General features: G+C 54.1%; 6 protein-coding genes across 6 annotated transcripts; 4 read left to right on the forward strand and 2 right to left on the reverse strand.

Moving 5' to 3' along the window:
* Positions 1-43: 43 nt before the first annotated feature.
* ACET3X_001421 (uncharacterized protein) lies at positions 44-2,136 on the reverse strand (the record flags this gene model as incomplete). The annotated part of the gene is made up of 7 exons (XM_069446711.1): positions 44-184; positions 233-295; positions 427-727; positions 897-1,294; positions 1,422-1,753; positions 1,818-1,927; positions 2,030-2,136. 7 exons carry the CDS (start codon positions 2,134-2,136, stop codon positions 44-46), a joined length of 1,452 nt encoding a protein of 483 aa, XP_069311663.1.
* Positions 2,137-2,962: 826 nt separating this feature from the next.
* Positions 2,963-6,020, forward strand: ACET3X_001422 (uncharacterized protein). The gene has a single exon (XM_069446712.1). It carries the CDS (start codon positions 3,174-3,176, stop codon positions 5,787-5,789), a length of 2,616 nt encoding a protein of 871 aa, XP_069311664.1. The 5' UTR covers positions 2,963-3,173; the 3' UTR covers positions 5,790-6,020.
* Positions 6,021-6,195: 175 nt separating this feature from the next.
* Positions 6,196-7,505, forward strand: ACET3X_001423 (uncharacterized protein; the record flags this gene model as incomplete). The annotated part of the gene is made up of 5 exons (XM_069446713.1): positions 6,196-6,299; positions 6,435-6,568; positions 6,626-6,720; positions 6,768-7,299; positions 7,357-7,505. The coding sequence occupies 5 exons, from the start codon at positions 6,196-6,198 to the stop codon at positions 7,503-7,505; spliced, it is 1,014 nt and encodes a 337-aa protein (XP_069311665.1).
* Positions 7,506-8,157: 652 nt separating this feature from the next.
* ACET3X_001424 (uncharacterized protein) lies at positions 8,158-11,263 on the forward strand (the record flags this gene model as incomplete). Its single annotated transcript, XM_069446714.1, has 2 exons — positions 8,158-10,190; positions 10,240-11,263. The coding sequence occupies 2 exons, from the start codon at positions 8,158-8,160 to the stop codon at positions 11,261-11,263; spliced, it is 3,057 nt and encodes a 1,018-aa protein (XP_069311666.1).
* Positions 11,264-12,406: 1,143 nt separating this feature from the next.
* On the forward strand, positions 12,407-14,542 carry ACET3X_001425 (uncharacterized protein; the record flags this gene model as incomplete). The annotated part of the gene is made up of 1 exon (XM_069446715.1): positions 12,407-14,542. One exon carries the CDS (start codon positions 12,407-12,409, stop codon positions 14,540-14,542), a length of 2,136 nt encoding a protein of 711 aa, XP_069311667.1.
* A 550-nt stretch (positions 14,543-15,092) lies between these two features.
* ACET3X_001426 (uncharacterized protein) lies at positions 15,093-16,188 on the reverse strand (the record flags this gene model as incomplete). Its single annotated transcript, XM_069446716.1, has 4 exons — positions 15,093-15,525; positions 15,589-15,719; positions 15,771-16,106; positions 16,153-16,188. 4 exons carry the CDS (start codon positions 16,186-16,188, stop codon positions 15,093-15,095), a joined length of 936 nt encoding a protein of 311 aa, XP_069311668.1.
* Between the last annotated feature and the right edge of the window lie 565 nt (positions 16,189-16,753).

Raw genomic sequence — 16,753 nt, forward strand, 5'->3', positions numbered from 1 at the left:
CCCGATCATCCATTTCATTTGCCTTTCTTTCTCCCCTTCTCAATTACCACAAGTTCTTCGCGTCTTCACTTTGAGCAGCCGCATGATGGGTTGACTGGCCTCCATTGGCCTCTTCATTTAGCATGCGGCTAATGATCGTGGTGAGTCGTTCGATGCCTTCGGCAAGCATATCTTCCTCCTCCCACTAGCGGCATGTTAGAACGGCTCGAAGGTTCAGTCTAGGAGTACATACTGCAAAACAGACTCTAATGTCATTGCTGAAAGACGTGCCCTCACGTTCTGTGTCGCCAGGTACCTACACACGTCAGCTGTGAGCACACAGTAGCGGAGAAGTATACTCACTTCGAACATCTCGCCCTATCCAAGCGTCGCTGTTAGCCGTGCTCATTGCCTGGTTATGGGACGTAAACCGTGGTCTGTACTCACTTGTGCGACCACCAAGTTCTCTTCTTCCTTTGCGCGTTGTGCTACCACAGCACCTTTTAGCGGAGAAGGCAACGTGAGCCAGATGAAGTATCCACCAACAATCTCGCGATCGCTTTGGGGAATGCTAACGCCCAGTGGGATGAGGTGCTTGTTGATCGCTTCCACCATCCGGCGGTACCGATTACCATATACTAGCTGAAGTCTGTCGTACACGTAGCGTTGGAGCTCTCCAGTCTCCAGTGTCTCGGCCACAAAGCAGGCTGTCAGCTGGCTGGGTGCTCCGCCCGAACGGCTGGATCCTCTGGAACACGTTAGCTGTCATTGCCGGTTTCAGCGAGACATGGCTGTGGAATCGGCGGTTGAAATCGATCTGGCCGTCATGGTACCGATCTCGGGTACCCCAGATGCAGCATGAGCGATGGCGCACAGCAAGGGTGGGAGTTGGAGAGCTTGTCAGAAGGCATGCTTACGTTTGCGATACCCCATGTGCCATCTTAGGCGTTCCTTCACACCAGCCTGTTCGTAATCCGGGGCCAAAGATCTTGGAAAATGATCCATTCGAGACCGCATTGCCGAAACCATCAGCGCCATGTCTTTCGGCGCCGCCGTCCAGATACCGGTCAATATCGACGATCCGGGGCAAACCAGCCTTCTCGATAGAAAGCGCACCAGGCTTGAGACTTGATGGCCATTGCAGAAAGTCATATACGTCGTCTGTAATGATAAGAGCGTCATACTCTCGCGCCAGACGTACCAACTCCTCTCTTCTTCTCAGGCTCATGGTCTTGGAACTGGGGTTGGAAAATCCCGGCACTGTATAGATGACATGTTTGTAAATTTTGTTCGAAGGTCTTGGGGGTTTGAATTGCTAGCCATGCTGTCAGCGAGGCTTTTCAACGGTGACTGCGTTATCAGATGAAGACAATCTTGAGGTCAGGTTGTAATAGACTTCAACTCCGGCTCGACTCTTCAACGCAATCTTGGCAATGACTTACGGGCTCGTTGTTGTTTTCAGATCTCGCTCTCTCTTCACTCTGCTTGATCTGACTTGTCAGATACGCCATGTCAATACCTTCTTCATCCTCAGGCACGGCCCGGAGCTTTTTGTGGAACCCAGCATCCTCGAATATGCGGAACGCAAGCATATAGGCCGGAGCGACTATCCAAACATTCCTTGTATATACAGGGTCTGTAAAGTCTTGGAGCAGGCAGGCTAGGTTCTGTGAAGCCCCGCCAGAAATGCATATGCGCTCTTCGGATACTGGGTCCGCAGGCTTGTAGAACTTGGTGAGCCATTGCGCAATGTTGCTACGCAGCCTGGGGTCGCCTGCAAATGCGAACATACGAAGTCAGTATACGTCTCACACGCATCTCGTACAGGCACAGCTTACCCGAATCGGGTCCATAGCACATGGCAGGGTACGCGATAGGCTTCTTCTGGAGGACATTATGGGCAGCTTTATCGAGCAGTTGCGTTGGCAACAAAGACAGGTTCGGCCACCTGTTACTTGTCAGCGTTCACTCGGGGCTGTGATGCGTCTTATTGGGCCGCGTAATGTCCCAAAAGGGTATGCGAGTGTGCATGAAAAGCAGGGGCACGTGCCCTCTTAGAAGATTGATCAGCTTCTTGGAACTCGTCTTTGAGCCGACCATGTCCGGCAGGGCGAATGTCTTGAGGATTTGATCTGCGATGGTTTCTCCGCCACCCATATTGAAATCCGTATCGAGTGCTGATGAAGCCGTGTTCAGCATTGGGGATGACACGGCGTCGGAACACGGCTACGTACCGAAGTGGCTGGTGCGCAAGTAGGGGCCAGAATGGACTCAGGCGAGCAATATCGCGAGGGCTGTGAGATTCCAAGGTTGTATCAGATGCAAAGTTCGGAGATGAGCGTTGGCGACATCTGGATGGAACTTGACGTATGCATGCGGGCTGTCATTCCCACGCCTCTTCACACGTAAGGCGCGGCTCGCTGCACGTGTGTATGACAGCCACGAGGCCTCGGATGCAGGCTATCGATTAGGGAAGGTACGTCATCCCTTCGCTAAAGAGTGAAGCCGCCGCGCCGCGCCTTCCAATAGTCAACATCGATGTTTGCAAATAGTTACAAAACAAAAACACACAACATGTCAGCTGTGACTGCATACACACATGGTTCAGAGTGTCGCACAGATTTGTATTGACGGCTTTATGCTTGAAGGCTGCGAGGGACTCGAAACAACCACGGTTGACGCAACGCGGCTGAGCAAGGGTCCGCCGCTTCGGCGGATGAGGTGGACCTTGCCCGCAGTACGAGGCGCAGGTGCTCGCAGACGTGAGCCAACACTGGCAAAGGGTCCTTTGGGACGTTGGAGAGGCCGCTGAGTAGCCGGTCGGGCGTACCCAGCTGGAAATACAGGCTCCAAGAGTCGAGGGAAAAACCAATCACCGCTGGCAGTGATCGACCCACGTTGTGGCTACCCAACCTCTGACGTTCCTTGTGCACTAACTAGCATGGCTGCGACACTTCGGGATCTGCAAGAGCTCAAATATAGATTGCCTAGTCCTTTCACTAAGCTCTGCAGTTTCCCTTTGACTATATACTACCTTGACCGGCCCGGGTCCCTGCATGTGTGGTGCTCGTGTTTGCTATCCGCTGTGTTTTGTCGACCCCATGTTGGCGGGCGCATAGTATTTTCTTGCGCTTCACCATCCCCAGACTCTTGGTCCTCCTGAGCCGCGCCGACCAAGACCAGACGGCCTCGCCATGTTGGGAGACAAGAAGAAGTCGAGCCGGCGGCTGTCGAGCCTGTTCGGATCGTCTGCACCGTCGGAACCGTCGTCAGGGTCCACGAATACGAAGCTGAGCCCGTCGCCTGCGTCGTCAGAGTCCAGCAGCCGCCTGACCAAAGTGCGCAACCGCCTCTCCTCGGCCACACACCTCACGCCCGAATACCCTCCCCCAGCCGCGCCCACGTCTCCGCGGCAAGTGTCGCTTTCCAATCCCACCATCCAGCCCGTCGACCCTGCCGATCTCGAGCCGCTCGAGCCGCCGCCGCCGTTTGACGTCCCTTCGCGCGCATCGTCCCCCGCTAGCAGCCGACCAACAACGCCGAGCGTGGATGCAGCTTCCGAAGGAAAGCTCAAGAAACTGCGCCGGAAGAGCGGTCTCTTTGGAGGCCCACCCGGTGGCATCGAGGGCCTCAATGGCCCGCACAGCCGCACATCGTCAGCCAGTGCCAGCCCGCTGGCGTGGATCGTCGGACACAAGGGCAAGGTCCCATACAACCTGACCTTCTTGTTGAATGGTGAAAAGGTGCCCGAACTATGGGACGATGCAGGCGACACGTTTGTCTACCTCTTTCCCCGTACCTCTGACAAGGGCCCCTCCTTCCGCATCGACTCGTCCGTATACGCAGCGTCGCAGCTGCTCACCCGCCTCGTGCACGGCAGCCTCTACAGCGACGCGAGCGTGCCTCCGCTAGACCTGGCGGACCGCTCGTCGCGACGCGTGTCTCGCGAACCCTTTGGCGAACAGTCACGGACCGCATCCCCCGACCAAAGCCAGATAGGAAGCTCGGATGAGTCCATATCCAAGGGCTCTAGAGCGCTAAGCGACGCCCTCGATGACGAGTACACCGAAAAGCATCTCTACATGCCCATCTCGCTGAGCTCCGACTCGAACATCACGCCCCAAGAGCCACGGCTCAACGCCAGTGACACCGACACATTGGTCACGTACCGCAACTTCTTCGCCTTTCTCATTGGCCAATCGCTCGTCGCTACGGAGCGTCACTCCGACATCTTTGACATATTCCTGCGCATAGGCGACATATTGTCGCACTATGCCTTCTCCAACGTCGATGGATCGACTTTTGGCGAAGTCGCTGCTTCGAGCTTCGACTGCTATGTCGACGAACTGACACTGGCAGACGTCCGCCACAGCCGCGAGAAGACGATAGAAGCCATCGTTCTGGGAGAAAAGATGCGGTCCATGTCGCTATACACGGAAGGCTTTGTCCACGCGGCTGGAAAGTACGACAGCATCAAAGAGCTAGACTCGCCCAAGTTTACCATGATCAGCCCCAAGAGTGCTACACGACTGGCCCGTGCTGCTATGGATCTGGACAACCGCGAAGCCACCATCAACGGAAAGCTCAAGGACTTTGAGTTTCCACACATCTTCTCTGGTATCATGAACAGCGCCATGGCAAGCGAAGGAAAGGTCATTAGCTTCAAGAAATGGAGGTCAGCCTTCATGACGATCAAATCTTTCGTCATGGACTACTACCGGCACAAGTACGGCTCATGGCTGCCAAAAGCCAAGTCAAAGAAGAACAACTTAACGACAAGTGGCCTCAACCGACTGGTTCTACTGGAAATCTACCACGACATGTCCAACTTGTACGACCTCCTTGTAGACAGGAAGAACCTGACGAACCGCACCGCGGACGGCTTCATCGCGGAAGACGAGGGGACAGACATCGAATCAATCGTCGCACGTGCACTGAGAAAGGTTTTGAGCGAATACGACAGAAGCACTCCGCCAGTCGCGCCACCAATTCCTTTTGATCTGCCACTTTATCCTATTTCGCAAAACGCGAAGACAGGCGACGCCAAGAAGGATGCAAAGGCGCGTGGGAAAAAGCTACACAAAGACGAAGTAGCAAAACTGCTAAAACAATCGCATAATGAAGACGCCGAGCAACAAACACCATTCTTGGAGGCTTTCCGCCAATTCGAATTCAAGCAAGCCACGGGCTCCAACATGGACGACATGTGGGACATGCGGTCAGGGCAGTGGCTGTTCCTGTACGCCGTCATCCAGTCATTACCCATGTTGGTCATAGATGCACCCGGCGTCCGGTTTACCGAGGGCGTAGAATACTTCCTGTGCGAGGTGCCTCGAAGTGGTGTACCGTGGGCCCGGGAGGACACAACGCGATCTCGAACATGGTTTGGTGTAGCAGGAGGAGCACAGGTCGTCAGCTTGCCAACGGATGTTGTCGAGCACGGAGTCGAAGGCACCTTCCGACGGTCTCATTGCTGGAAGAAGGCACAACAATGGGCAGCCGACGATACACTGCTCAACGCCGCAATGCAGGAACTGAACGCAGAAGCTTCGCCATTAGCCCCACCTCCTGGTCTGCTGGACCCTTCAGCAGCTGCCCGTCAACGATCTCAGAGTCCCGACCGGCGGCGCGAGAGTGTCATGAATCTGGGGTTGGAGGCGTTACCTCTGCCTCCTGGTGTCGCCCCGCCCATGCCCATGGGCTCGCCCTCGCTGAGACCCGCGTCGAATCACGATCCCAGCAAGACATTTGACGCCATACTGGGAACGGCGCCGGACACTGGAAAATCGAAGAAGAAGTCGAAGAAATGAGTCACAGAGAATAGACGACGGGATGCGGGATTGGATTTGTTGCATAAAAGCGCTTGTTTTCACAATGTTCATATCGCGTTAATATTTGGCATATGCTGGAGACAGCCATTGGTGGGGGCTTTCTGGTCATCTTTAGACCGCTGTTTGCATGCACGCGCGCATTTTTTGCTAACATGAGATGTGTCAGCACTGTAGAAAGATGTTGACAGGCTTATAATAATTAGAAAGAGAGATGAATTATACCTATCGCTATCGCGCTTGTCGCTAGTTCCCGCTCCGCATTATCGCCGATATCGTTGTTTGCGTTTACCCACACGAGGACTCATCCACGACTCATTGCGACCTTCAGAGCTGTTGAAGCTTTGTTTGCTTCGACCGCGGTTTTCGCACCCTCACATTCGCCAGAATGACGTCCTCGTTACCTGGAAACCGCGACTTGCCCGTCTCGCAGTACGATCTGGGGACCTACTGGGGTCGCGTGCAGCACTCAGCGAATATATCAGATCCGAGGTGAGACACTGCGCGCGGGACACGATGTTTCTTTGCGGATGCTGGGTGTGGTGAGTACCACGACTCTGGGCTTTTCAATCGCTTCTCCCTGTCTCTTGTGTTGGCTTCGATCACAACTGACCACCACGCGAACAGAACCCTTCTCACCTCCTCTGCCGGCCTCGAAAATGCAAAGAAGCTCGTCACCGCGTACAAGACGGGCCAGATCCCAGAGATGACTCCGGAGCTGTGGAACGCAAAGAAGATCATCGACTCGACCATACACCCAGGTACCACAACCAGCGCAATGGCACAATGAAGGGCAAGGACGCTGACAAGAGTGCAAGACACGGGCCAGCCAGTCTTTCTGCCTTTCCGCATGTCGAGCTTCGTTTTGACCAACTTGGTTGTCACGGCTGGGATGCTTACACCAGGTCTTGGGGTATGTGCGAGAAGCTCTTTACTAAGACAAATACTGACCGTGTACAGACGGCGGGAACACTAGGATGGCAAGTCACCAACCAGTCCGTCAACGTCGGAATCAACTTCTCCAACGCGAACAAGTCGATTCCGCTCTCTACCTCAACCATCGTCCAGTCATACCTCCTCGCCGTCAGCGCATCGTGCGGTGTCGCACTCGGTCTCAACGCACTGGTACCCCGCCTCAAGAGCCTCTCGCCCAATGCAAAAGTCATCGCGGGCCGGTTAGTGCCTTTCGCAGCTGTCGCAACAGCGGGTGCGCTCAATGTGTTTCTGATGCGCGGCGAGGAAATCAGGCAGGGCATCGACGTGTACCCAGCGCTATCAGAAGCTGAGCGACAGCGCGTAGACACAGGCGATCTCGAGGTCAAGCCACTGGGCAAGAGCAAGAAGGCGGCCACACTCGCAGTGGGAGAAACAGCGCTGAGTCGTGTGCTCAATGCCACGCCGATCATGGTGCTGCCTCCCCTTCTTCTCGTTAGGCTGCAAAAGACAGAGTGGCTCAAGCAGAGGCCTAGGATGGTGACTCCTGTTAACCTGGGTGAGTCAATGTGCACGTATCCGTGAGATGGTGGCAGGGTTGGCTAACACAGATCAGGACTTATTTTCACGACATCCATCTTCGCGCTACCACTTGCGCTCGCTGCATTTCCACAACGTCAAGCTGTTAGTGCCAAGACGCTTGAGCCCGAGTTTCACGAGCACGGTGGCAAGGATGGAATGGTGGAGTTTAACCGTGGGATATGATGGACCGGTATCATAAGTAACAGCTCACGGTGCTAGTGTATAGGGGCAGCGGCAACTGGGATACAGGGTGAATCTCTACAGATATATGCATGATGCTGCCGGGCATAAAGCGCGGCTGCAAGTAGCAAGCAGAGAACATGGTCGCGCTGCTGCATTGCGGCGAAGACGGGTGTCCTGACGATGTGATTGGCTAGAGCACCCAAAGGATCTCGAAAGCCGTAGACAGTACTCGACAAAAGAACTGCATAAGACCAAATGTCCTCATTCCAAAAGCAGCTCTAGGCAACAGTGAACTAAGCTTCAGATAAAACAGCAGTCTCTACGTGTGACGTGTGCTGGTCGAAATAACGCCAAACTGGCCTTTCGACAAAGACCAGGTGTCAAATAAGTTCGGGACAGGGTACATTTACTACGAAACCGCCCACCCATTTCATGACAGGAAGAAACACGGTTTCGACCGACACTTGATTCACACCGCTCTTTCCTGGGATAGACTCCCAATCTGTCCCTTCTCTTCTATCGAGGCTTGCTACTCGACTGCATACCTTGTTCCTTCCCCGCGCCGCACATCCCACTACAACCTTCCCGCGCCTGTCTGCACGTTAGCGACACCTTGCACTCTTCCGCACCACCACCACCCCCATCACACATCATGGCGCCACCCGGACGCCGGAGAGGCAGCCTCTCACCCGGGGCAATGCTCCTCGGCCTTGTTTTCCTCTTCTCGTCCACTGCATCCGCCGCCTCAGCAGTGCTGGGTGTCGACCTGGGCACCGAATACATCAAAGCCGCGCTAGTGAAGCCTGGCATTCCCCTCGAAATCGTCCTCACCAAAGACTCGAAACGGAAAGAAACATCGGCCGTCGCCTTCAAGCCATCAAAAGGCGGTGCGCTCCCCGCTGGCTCCTTCCCCGAACGCTTCTACGGCAGCGATGCCATTGCGCTACAGGCACGGTTCCCAGGCGACGTATACCCGAACCTGAAACACCTTCTGGGTGTATCGAGCGAGAGCGATGTTGTGGGCACATACAAGGAGAGATACCCTGCGCTGGAGGTTACGGGCACCGAGGGCCGTAACACGGTTAGCTTCCAGAGCGGCGTCTTCGCAGAGGACAAATCATACACAGTCGAGGAACTACTCGCCATGGAGCTGAAGAACGTCAGGGAGAACGCAAAGGCGCTCGCCGGTAAGGGATATGATATCCACGACGTCGTCTTTACCGTCCCGGCGTTTTACACGGTAGAAGAGAGGCGTGCACTTGAGATGGCCGCAAGATTGGCTGGTCTCAAGGTGCTTAGCGTTGTGTCGGACGGTCTGGCTGTTGGTATCAACTACGCTACAGGCAGGACTTTCCCCGATGTTACAAAGGATGGAAAGCCGGAGATCAACCTTGTCTTCGATATGGGCGCTGGATCTTTGTCCGCTACTGTTCTCAAATTCCAAGGCCGGACCGTCAAGGACGTTGGAAGGCGCAACAAGACTATCCAAGAGATTCAGGTTATGGGCACTGGATGGGACAGGACTCTTGGAGGCGATGCGCTCAACTCGCTCATCGTCGACGATATGGTGGCTACTTTCGTCGAGCTGCCTGCTGCCAAGAGCGCTTCGTTCACCGCCGATAAAGTCAAGACTCATGGACGCACCGCTGCAAAGCTCTTCAAGGAGGCTGAGAGGGTTCGTCAGATGCTCAGCGCCAACAAGGAGACCACGTCCTTTTTCGAGAGCTTCTACGAGGATGTTGACTTTCGATACAAACTTCCTCGTGCTCGATTTGAGGAGCTCGCCGCTACCTATGCCCAACGCATCGATGGACCCATCAACCAAGCTCTGGAAGCTGCTGGCCTCACATTCGCTGACATTGACTCTGTCATTGTCCATGGTGGCGCAAGCCGTACACCCTTCGTCCAGGCTCGTCTCGAGGCCGTCGCAGGCAAGAGTAAAATCAGGGCGAACGTCAACGCTGATGAGGCCGCCGTGTTCGGTGCTGCTTTCAAGGCCGCTGGTCTCAGCCCGTCTTTCCGCGTCAAGGAGATTCGTGATTCGGATACTCAGGGCTACAACCATGGCTACCAGTACATGTTCAACATGAAAGACCGCGACCAAAAGATCTTCACCCCTAGCACCAAGCTTGGGACGACCAAGGATCTGCCATTCAAGATGATGGGCGAGTTCGAGTTCACCATGTACCAGGCCGTCCCTGGTGCCAACGGCGAGGTGTCCAAGGAGCCTACCCTTCACTTCCAGAGCGGTAACCTGACTCAGGTCGTTACAAACATGATCAATGACGACAAGTGCGACCGCGATACCTTTAACAACTACGTACAAGTCAGACTTAGCCCTGTTACTGGTACCCCTGAAGTCTTGTCTGCGTGGGTTACCTGCGACACTGAGAGCGAGGAGGTCAAGGGCGGGATTGTTGATGGCGTCAAGAACCTGTTTGGAATGGGTGGCAAGAAGGACCAGGAGCCGTTGAAGGCGGATGAGAGCTCCTCTTCTTCGTCCGCTTCCAAGTCATCTTCGAAATCTTCATCTTCGTCCTCGTCCTCGGCGGGTGCGGAGAGCACTGATGCGGCGAAGGCTGGGGAGAAGAAGATCAAGACCATTTGGTCGGCGATTACGTACGATGTTGAGCAGCTAGGCTACAAGAAGTTCCCTCGCAAGGAGTTGAAGAGGATGCAAGACAGGTGAGTCCGTCGACATTGCTCGACTTCGTCAAACACTAATGTTGAATAGGCTCGCTGCTTTCGATTCATCAGACAAGTCTCGCCGCATTCGCGAGGAGGTCTTGAACTCCCTTGAAGCCTTCACTTATCGTGCCCGTGATTACCTTGAGGATGAGTCGTTCATCGGTGCTTCCACCTCTGCTGTCCGCTCAACACTCGAGACGACGCTCGAAGCCGCTTCAGAGTGGATGTACTCTGGAGGAGCAGACGCAGACGAGAAGACTCTCAGGAGCAAGCTCAAGGAGCTCGAGGACATTGTCAACCCCGTACTAAAGCGCAAAGACGAAGCGTCCAAGCGCCCCGATGCCATCAAAGAACTCAAGGAAACCATCGCTCACATCAAGGAAGTTGAGCAGTTGGTAGACAGCCAGATCAAGACGCAATCGGCCGAGAGCTCCAAGAGCAGCGAAGCCGTATCTAAGGCTTCTGCTGAGGCCGCCGCCTCGCCATCTACTGACCCTATGGACGAGCTCGACGAGGAAGCAGATTCACCCGCCGCGCCTGAAATCACCGAAGTTCCTACCGTCTACACGGAAGATGACCTAAAGACTGTCCAAGACTACGCTTCAAAAGCACAGGCATGGCTTGAGGAGAACGAGGCTAAGCAGAGCAAGCTCACACCCACTGATGACCCGGCTTTTACCGTCAAGGACATTCTTGCCGAGAAGAAGAAGCTAGATGATGTCGTCATGGACATGATGATGAAGAAAATGAAGCACTTCAAGCCTCCGACGCAATCTTCCAAGTCAAAGACGACCAAGGCCAAGGCCACAAAGTCCAAGGCCAAGAAATCGGCCACCAAGACCAAGAAGGCAACCAAGGAAACCGAGAAGCCCGCTGCTGCAGAGCATCCGCACCCGGACTCCCAACAGCAGGTCGAGGAAATGGAGAATGGAGACATCAAACATGAGGCGCATGGGGGTGAGGCGCCCAGTCAGCAGGAGATTGAGGAAGCATTGAGGAAGGCGGGCATTTACTCTGAGAATGCGGAGAAGAAGGAGGAGGGAAGAGAGGGGGGACCAGATGAGTTGTAGGTGAGATGTAGACCGACGACGATGAATATGTAGCGTCAGTTCGATCATGTAAGATGCGCTTGGATTACAATGTAAATGATGTAAACGCATTGAGTGCTCATTGTTCATTTGCTCTCTCCTACTGTTCCTTCAAAGAGCTGGTATCAAATCTACTTCTCTCCCACATGCATCTAGTCCGCAAGGAAGCCTATGATGCTGCAGCTGGACAACACGCAACTACAATTTGTTTCAAGTTTCACGGAGGAGGGGCTACGCGATGGATCCCATCATGTAAGGCGCAGACCATGCCATCTACGGAAGCGTGAGCCGATGCAGGGTGTGTTGGCCACTGCGGCGGTGGGAATATTTGCGTCTTTGTTCGTGTGCGTGTGATACATGTAGATGAGTCGAACGAGAGGGGTAGCGCCCCACTGAGCGATACGTGGACAAGAAGTGTCTGGCGAAACTTTGAATAGGATTGCTGTCCATCGCAAGGTTTGTTGTAGACCGTGGTACGCCAAGGTTGACTTTGAAGCTACATTTGTTTTCTAGTTGGTGAGTGATGTTATCAATTCAACAGCTTGAAAAACGATTGCTACTCCCTTTTGCTTGTCGCTATGCGCGCCTGCAATGATTTTCTTGCCTGGTGGGGGTTCAGCTATCTTTGAGTAGTCATGTTACATGTTGCAGAATGAGGCTGTACTTGCATGAAGGAGGACCCAGATCCTATCAAAGGCGAAGGATGCTAACAGAGACATGGAAGCGGGAACACTACCGGGGCTGCGCCGGCACAAGTCGAGCGCTTGAATGATTTTCCGTGCGCTTTAACAATTGAAGCGTTCGCGGTGTGCAGAAAGTTATGGGGCGGGAGAGGACTAGCCACCGTTACTGTACTTTTTGGGTTACTCGCAACAACCGTGCCGCGCTAAAGTGTCGGTGTGGTAAACAAACGCCAGCACGCTTTTGACACGTCGACAACGCACGCACTAGCCATCCCAACCACCGCTCCTCCAACCCCCCACCGGGTGCCGCCTCGGCTCTCGATGAATTTCAGATGATGGGATCCCTGAACTTGACTTCTACGCATTTCACGATTGTTCATCCACGACCTTGAGGTACGCCCGTTTGTAAGAATTGTTGCACAGAGCGACAAGAAGGTCCGATATGACTACTACTGCTACTATGCACCACCCCTCTCCGCAGCCAGGCCTAACCTCATTCGCCATTTACGAAGACCCACAGGATCGCGAACCCATGTCACCTTCGGACTTGTTCGAGGGCAGCGACTCGTACCACTCCGAGCGCTCGTTCCCAATGGCCCACGACCTTGTACATAGCATTGAGCTGCAGCAGCAGGAGCCTGACGACGAACCACAGCCATACCGCAGCTCATATACATCACGACCCGGGTCACAACAACGAATGATGTCAAATTACAGCTTCGTCTCGGCTATTCCATCAGAATCATCGATAGCTTCCAAGCCCGTCTTGCCGGCCAACGAAGCTGGTGCGCGAGCACGCAAAGAACGACCACGCTTTCGGAACACAGAGTCTGTCCGCGCCATGCAGATGTCGTCACCGCCACCAATGCTCGCACATCAAACCTCGCAGGAACGGTTGAAGGGGTCCTTCAAGCTGGCTACACCTAGTAGGACCGGAAGATCCGAGTCCGACGTAACGAGACAGTCGACTGGGTCACGGAGAAGGAGCATACGGGAGCCTCATAGTCCGAGACCCACCCCCACACCACAGCAGGCACCGCTCGTATTGCTGCATGTTACCATTCTGCCCATGCAGGTACCCTACTCGCACGACATCATGGCTAGGATCATGCCGGATTGGCTAGTCGAAAACTACAAGCTGTTGGAGGAGAAGCTACAGGACATCATACTGATGCGACGTGGTCTTCTCATCCCACACCCTAGGGACGAATACGACCTGCTTGAGGAACGCATCCTGGAGAGCTTGGAGCTGAAGACACCCCGGCTGCTTCCGTGCGGTCACTTTGTACCACCTGAGGACGACGACGACAGGGATGACGAAGACGATGTTGCCAGCGTTGGCGATGAGAACACCGGCCGGGGCAGTCGTATGAGTGGAGGCACATTGACCGAAGGAAGCAACACTTCGGCCAACGGTGACCACAGCATGTGCATAGACTGCCACCGCGAACTCAAGAAGCCCGGCAAGGGTATCGGTGCAGGCACACGTAAGTGGGACATCAAGATCTACGCCGCCAACGGTCTGATGCGTTCTGCCGCGTGGCAAGCATGCTGGAACGACATGGAAAGATGCGACGTCGAGATACACCCCTGGATCCCCGAGGAAGTCCGCAAGACGCTAGAGCGCAGAGCTCAAGAGGAGCAAGAAGCAGACAAGCGCAAGCAGCAATACACCGTGGAACTACAACGCCAAATTCAAGAAGCCGCCGCCAAAACAAAGCTCCTAGAGGAGGAAGCCAACGAGAAGAAGCGTAAAGAAGAAGCCGAACTACAAAAGTCCTTCGAAGAGGCCGCCGCCGCCCTCCAAAGAAGTATCGAGGAGAAGGCCGCCGAAAGGAAGAAGTTTGAAGAAGATCTCCAGGCCAAGCTCAACGAAGCGAAGGAAGCTGTTCGTCTCGAGCTCGAAGCTAAAGCAACCGCCGAATCTGATGCAGTAGCTCAACGCCTCCGCGCCCTTGAGACTGCTATCAAGGAACAAGAGAACGCTGAGGCCGAAGCCTCCCGCCGTCTCCGGTCCGATCAGATCCCTCTGAACACGCTGCTGAAGAACTATGCCATCCTCCTTCTGAGTGACAAGCGCAATTTCGTTATTCTGTTATTGACTGTTGCTGTCGCATATCTCGCGATGGGCATGCGGGCTGCTCAAATACAATCACCGTCGTCGTCGCAGATGCTCGAGCTACCTACTGAGGTTGCTGCCCAGATGCCGAATGCTGTCACGGCGACTATGACTGCTACGTCTTACTCTACTTTGACGGTCACAGAGTTCCAGACGGCTACTGCTGTTCCGGTCCTTGCCGTTGCTGACCCAGAGATTGAGGCCGTGGAGGCTGAGACCGAGGTTGTTGCCGAGACTGAAGCTGAGGCTGAGGCTGAGGCTGAGGTCGTTGTCGACGAGGTGGCGGTTGAGGAGGCATCTACCAGCTCTGTAGCAGAGCTCCTCGTCGCGGAAGAGTCCGCTCCCGCCGCCATCGAAGACAACGTCGTCGTCGTCGACCAAACACCCATCGAAGCCTCCTTCTGCGCTCCAGAGTCAGTTTTCCCAGCCTCGCTTGCCGTTTGCGCCGCATCCGCTTAGCGACGGGCACTCATGCTTTCCTTTCTTTTCATTCCAATTTATTACGCATACACTCACGGCCTCAAGCACCCACATCCACCTACCATTTCATGTTTCATGTTTCATGACGTAATGTAGCGCATTTCAACGAAGATATCCCTCTCGTTCTACTGTTGTAACTTTTTTTTTTCTTAATTTGTTCTGTCGCGGCATTGTTCGGGCATAGCGGGCGCGATGTTGGAACCCTGGACCAGGGAATTGCATAGTTGTAGATAGTTCTATACCAATGGAGATTCGATATGATTACATTTTATGCTCTTGTTCATCTGTGTCATGTCATACAAATGGGTTTGGACTGTGGAACAAGCTTCGTATTCGTTTCTCTGAGTACTTGTAACCATGATTGGTAAGAATGTGTCTTCGAGATGTACAGATTAGCCTGGTAGTCGAGTCGATAGACGTCCTCGTGATTATCAGATTGGTATCCAACACATTGTCCCATGCAACATCATTATACACAAGCCCATCCCTCGTCTCTTCCAATCGCACACCATGACCACACTCCAACAGCTCAATCTTCAGTAATGCCTTGCTTCCTCAACTCTTCCCTCCTCTTGCTGCTCCTGCCCTTGGCCTCCTCAACCCATGCCTCATACTCGCCCTCACCCGCGTCCAACTTTGCCCTCACAACACCCTTCAGCAACTCGCCCACAAAGCCCACGAAATTATGCCTTCTTAACGAGTTCTCCCATAGCCACTTGGCGCGCTTGTCCTCTTGCTCCTCGAGTTCGTCCTCGTCGCCGATTTCGCGTGCGCGGATACGCAGGTCGCGACAGCAAGCCATGAGGTTGAAGCGAATTTCTGTGGGGGGATAACGGGCAATGCGGCGTTCGAGGACGGGGATTATTTTGTTGGGGAATTCGCTGGGCGTGCAAGGGCCGTGGAGGATGGGGGCTGGTTGGAGGCCGTCGAGTTCATAGAGTTTGCCGTTTATGCTTGTGTACCTGTTTGTTCGCCATGTTAGCTAGGACTCTCATGGCTGCTTGGGGCGCCGGGTGTGGGCTTACGCGATGAAGTGAAATACATCGTCGTCCTCGGTGGCTGTTCGCTGGGTTTCGTCGACGAAGGGTGAGGATCGCGCAAAGGAGTTGTGGGTTTCGCGGATGAGGTCGGAGTTTGAGAGTGTCTCTCCACGTAGCTGTTCGTCTAATCAGCTACTTCATCATGGTGCTTCGCTGACCCGACGCACCTCTGGTGGAAAGTCACCAGCAAATTCCTTGAACTCCCTCAGCTCCTTGCCGATTTCCACCTCCTCGTCTCGGTTCAGCAGGAGCGAGACTATCGCTTGTGTACCGCACGCGTTTTGTATTGTTTGCGCGGGGAAGAAGAGGGTATTTGCCGCTTCATAGTCGTAGGTGCCGTCTTTTGGGGTATTGCCGGGTTTCTCGCCTGTTGGGTATTTGAAGAGGAAAATCACGCCGTAGAGGGTACCGAGGGCTTGCAGGGCCGTAGCGTCGAGAGAGGTGAGTTCTTCGAATTCGACGCCCTTCACTCCGAGCTTCTCGATGAGGTATGTGAACACACCCTACAACGGTCAGCAAGCGATTCTTCCCAAGAGGCTCTACACTCACAGCATCAGACTCAATAGTGTTCCAGCCTCCCGACATAGTTGCGCGTAAAGGTAGAGCGGTGTGGTTTGCTATGAGTTGTCGCTGCGTTGACCCTACGCCATCGAAGGCGCCGCCGGAACAACTGCTCGGCCCGCGATTCGGAACGATTCCGATGCCCCACCCTGAAAAGTGAACAAGGTTTTTCCATGTCTTCCCATATCCTACCCCTCTACCTGGTAGCACTCAGATGCGTCTTTTCGTGTTACTAGATTGTATTACCGCAAAAGTCTCGGCATGCTGTAATCTGGGCACGAATCTCTACCAATGCGTCACAATCCGAGCATTCACCACATTAATCAACTTTTCAAGGTCGCGACTACTCACACAGTCAACTTGTAGCCCATTGTCCCTTGTAGATGAAATATCTCTTTATTCGGTAAAGCATTTTTTCGCTATCTTCTTACCAGCAGCTAGTTCAACTAGTGTGTATTGTGGGTAAACCCATAGTTGACCCCGTTCTGTTGCACAGCACGCCATGAAGGTCGCTCTCAGGAACATCGCGCCATGGGGTGGGGCCATGACGATATTGAGCTTCATACAAAATAAGACTTTGGAAATATGA

Source organism: Alternaria dauci, chromosome 1 (assembly GCF_042100115.1).
Source record: "Alternaria dauci strain A2016 chromosome 1, whole genome shotgun sequence".
Lineage (NCBI taxonomy): Eukaryota > Fungi > Ascomycota > Dothideomycetes > Pleosporales > Pleosporaceae > Alternaria > Alternaria dauci.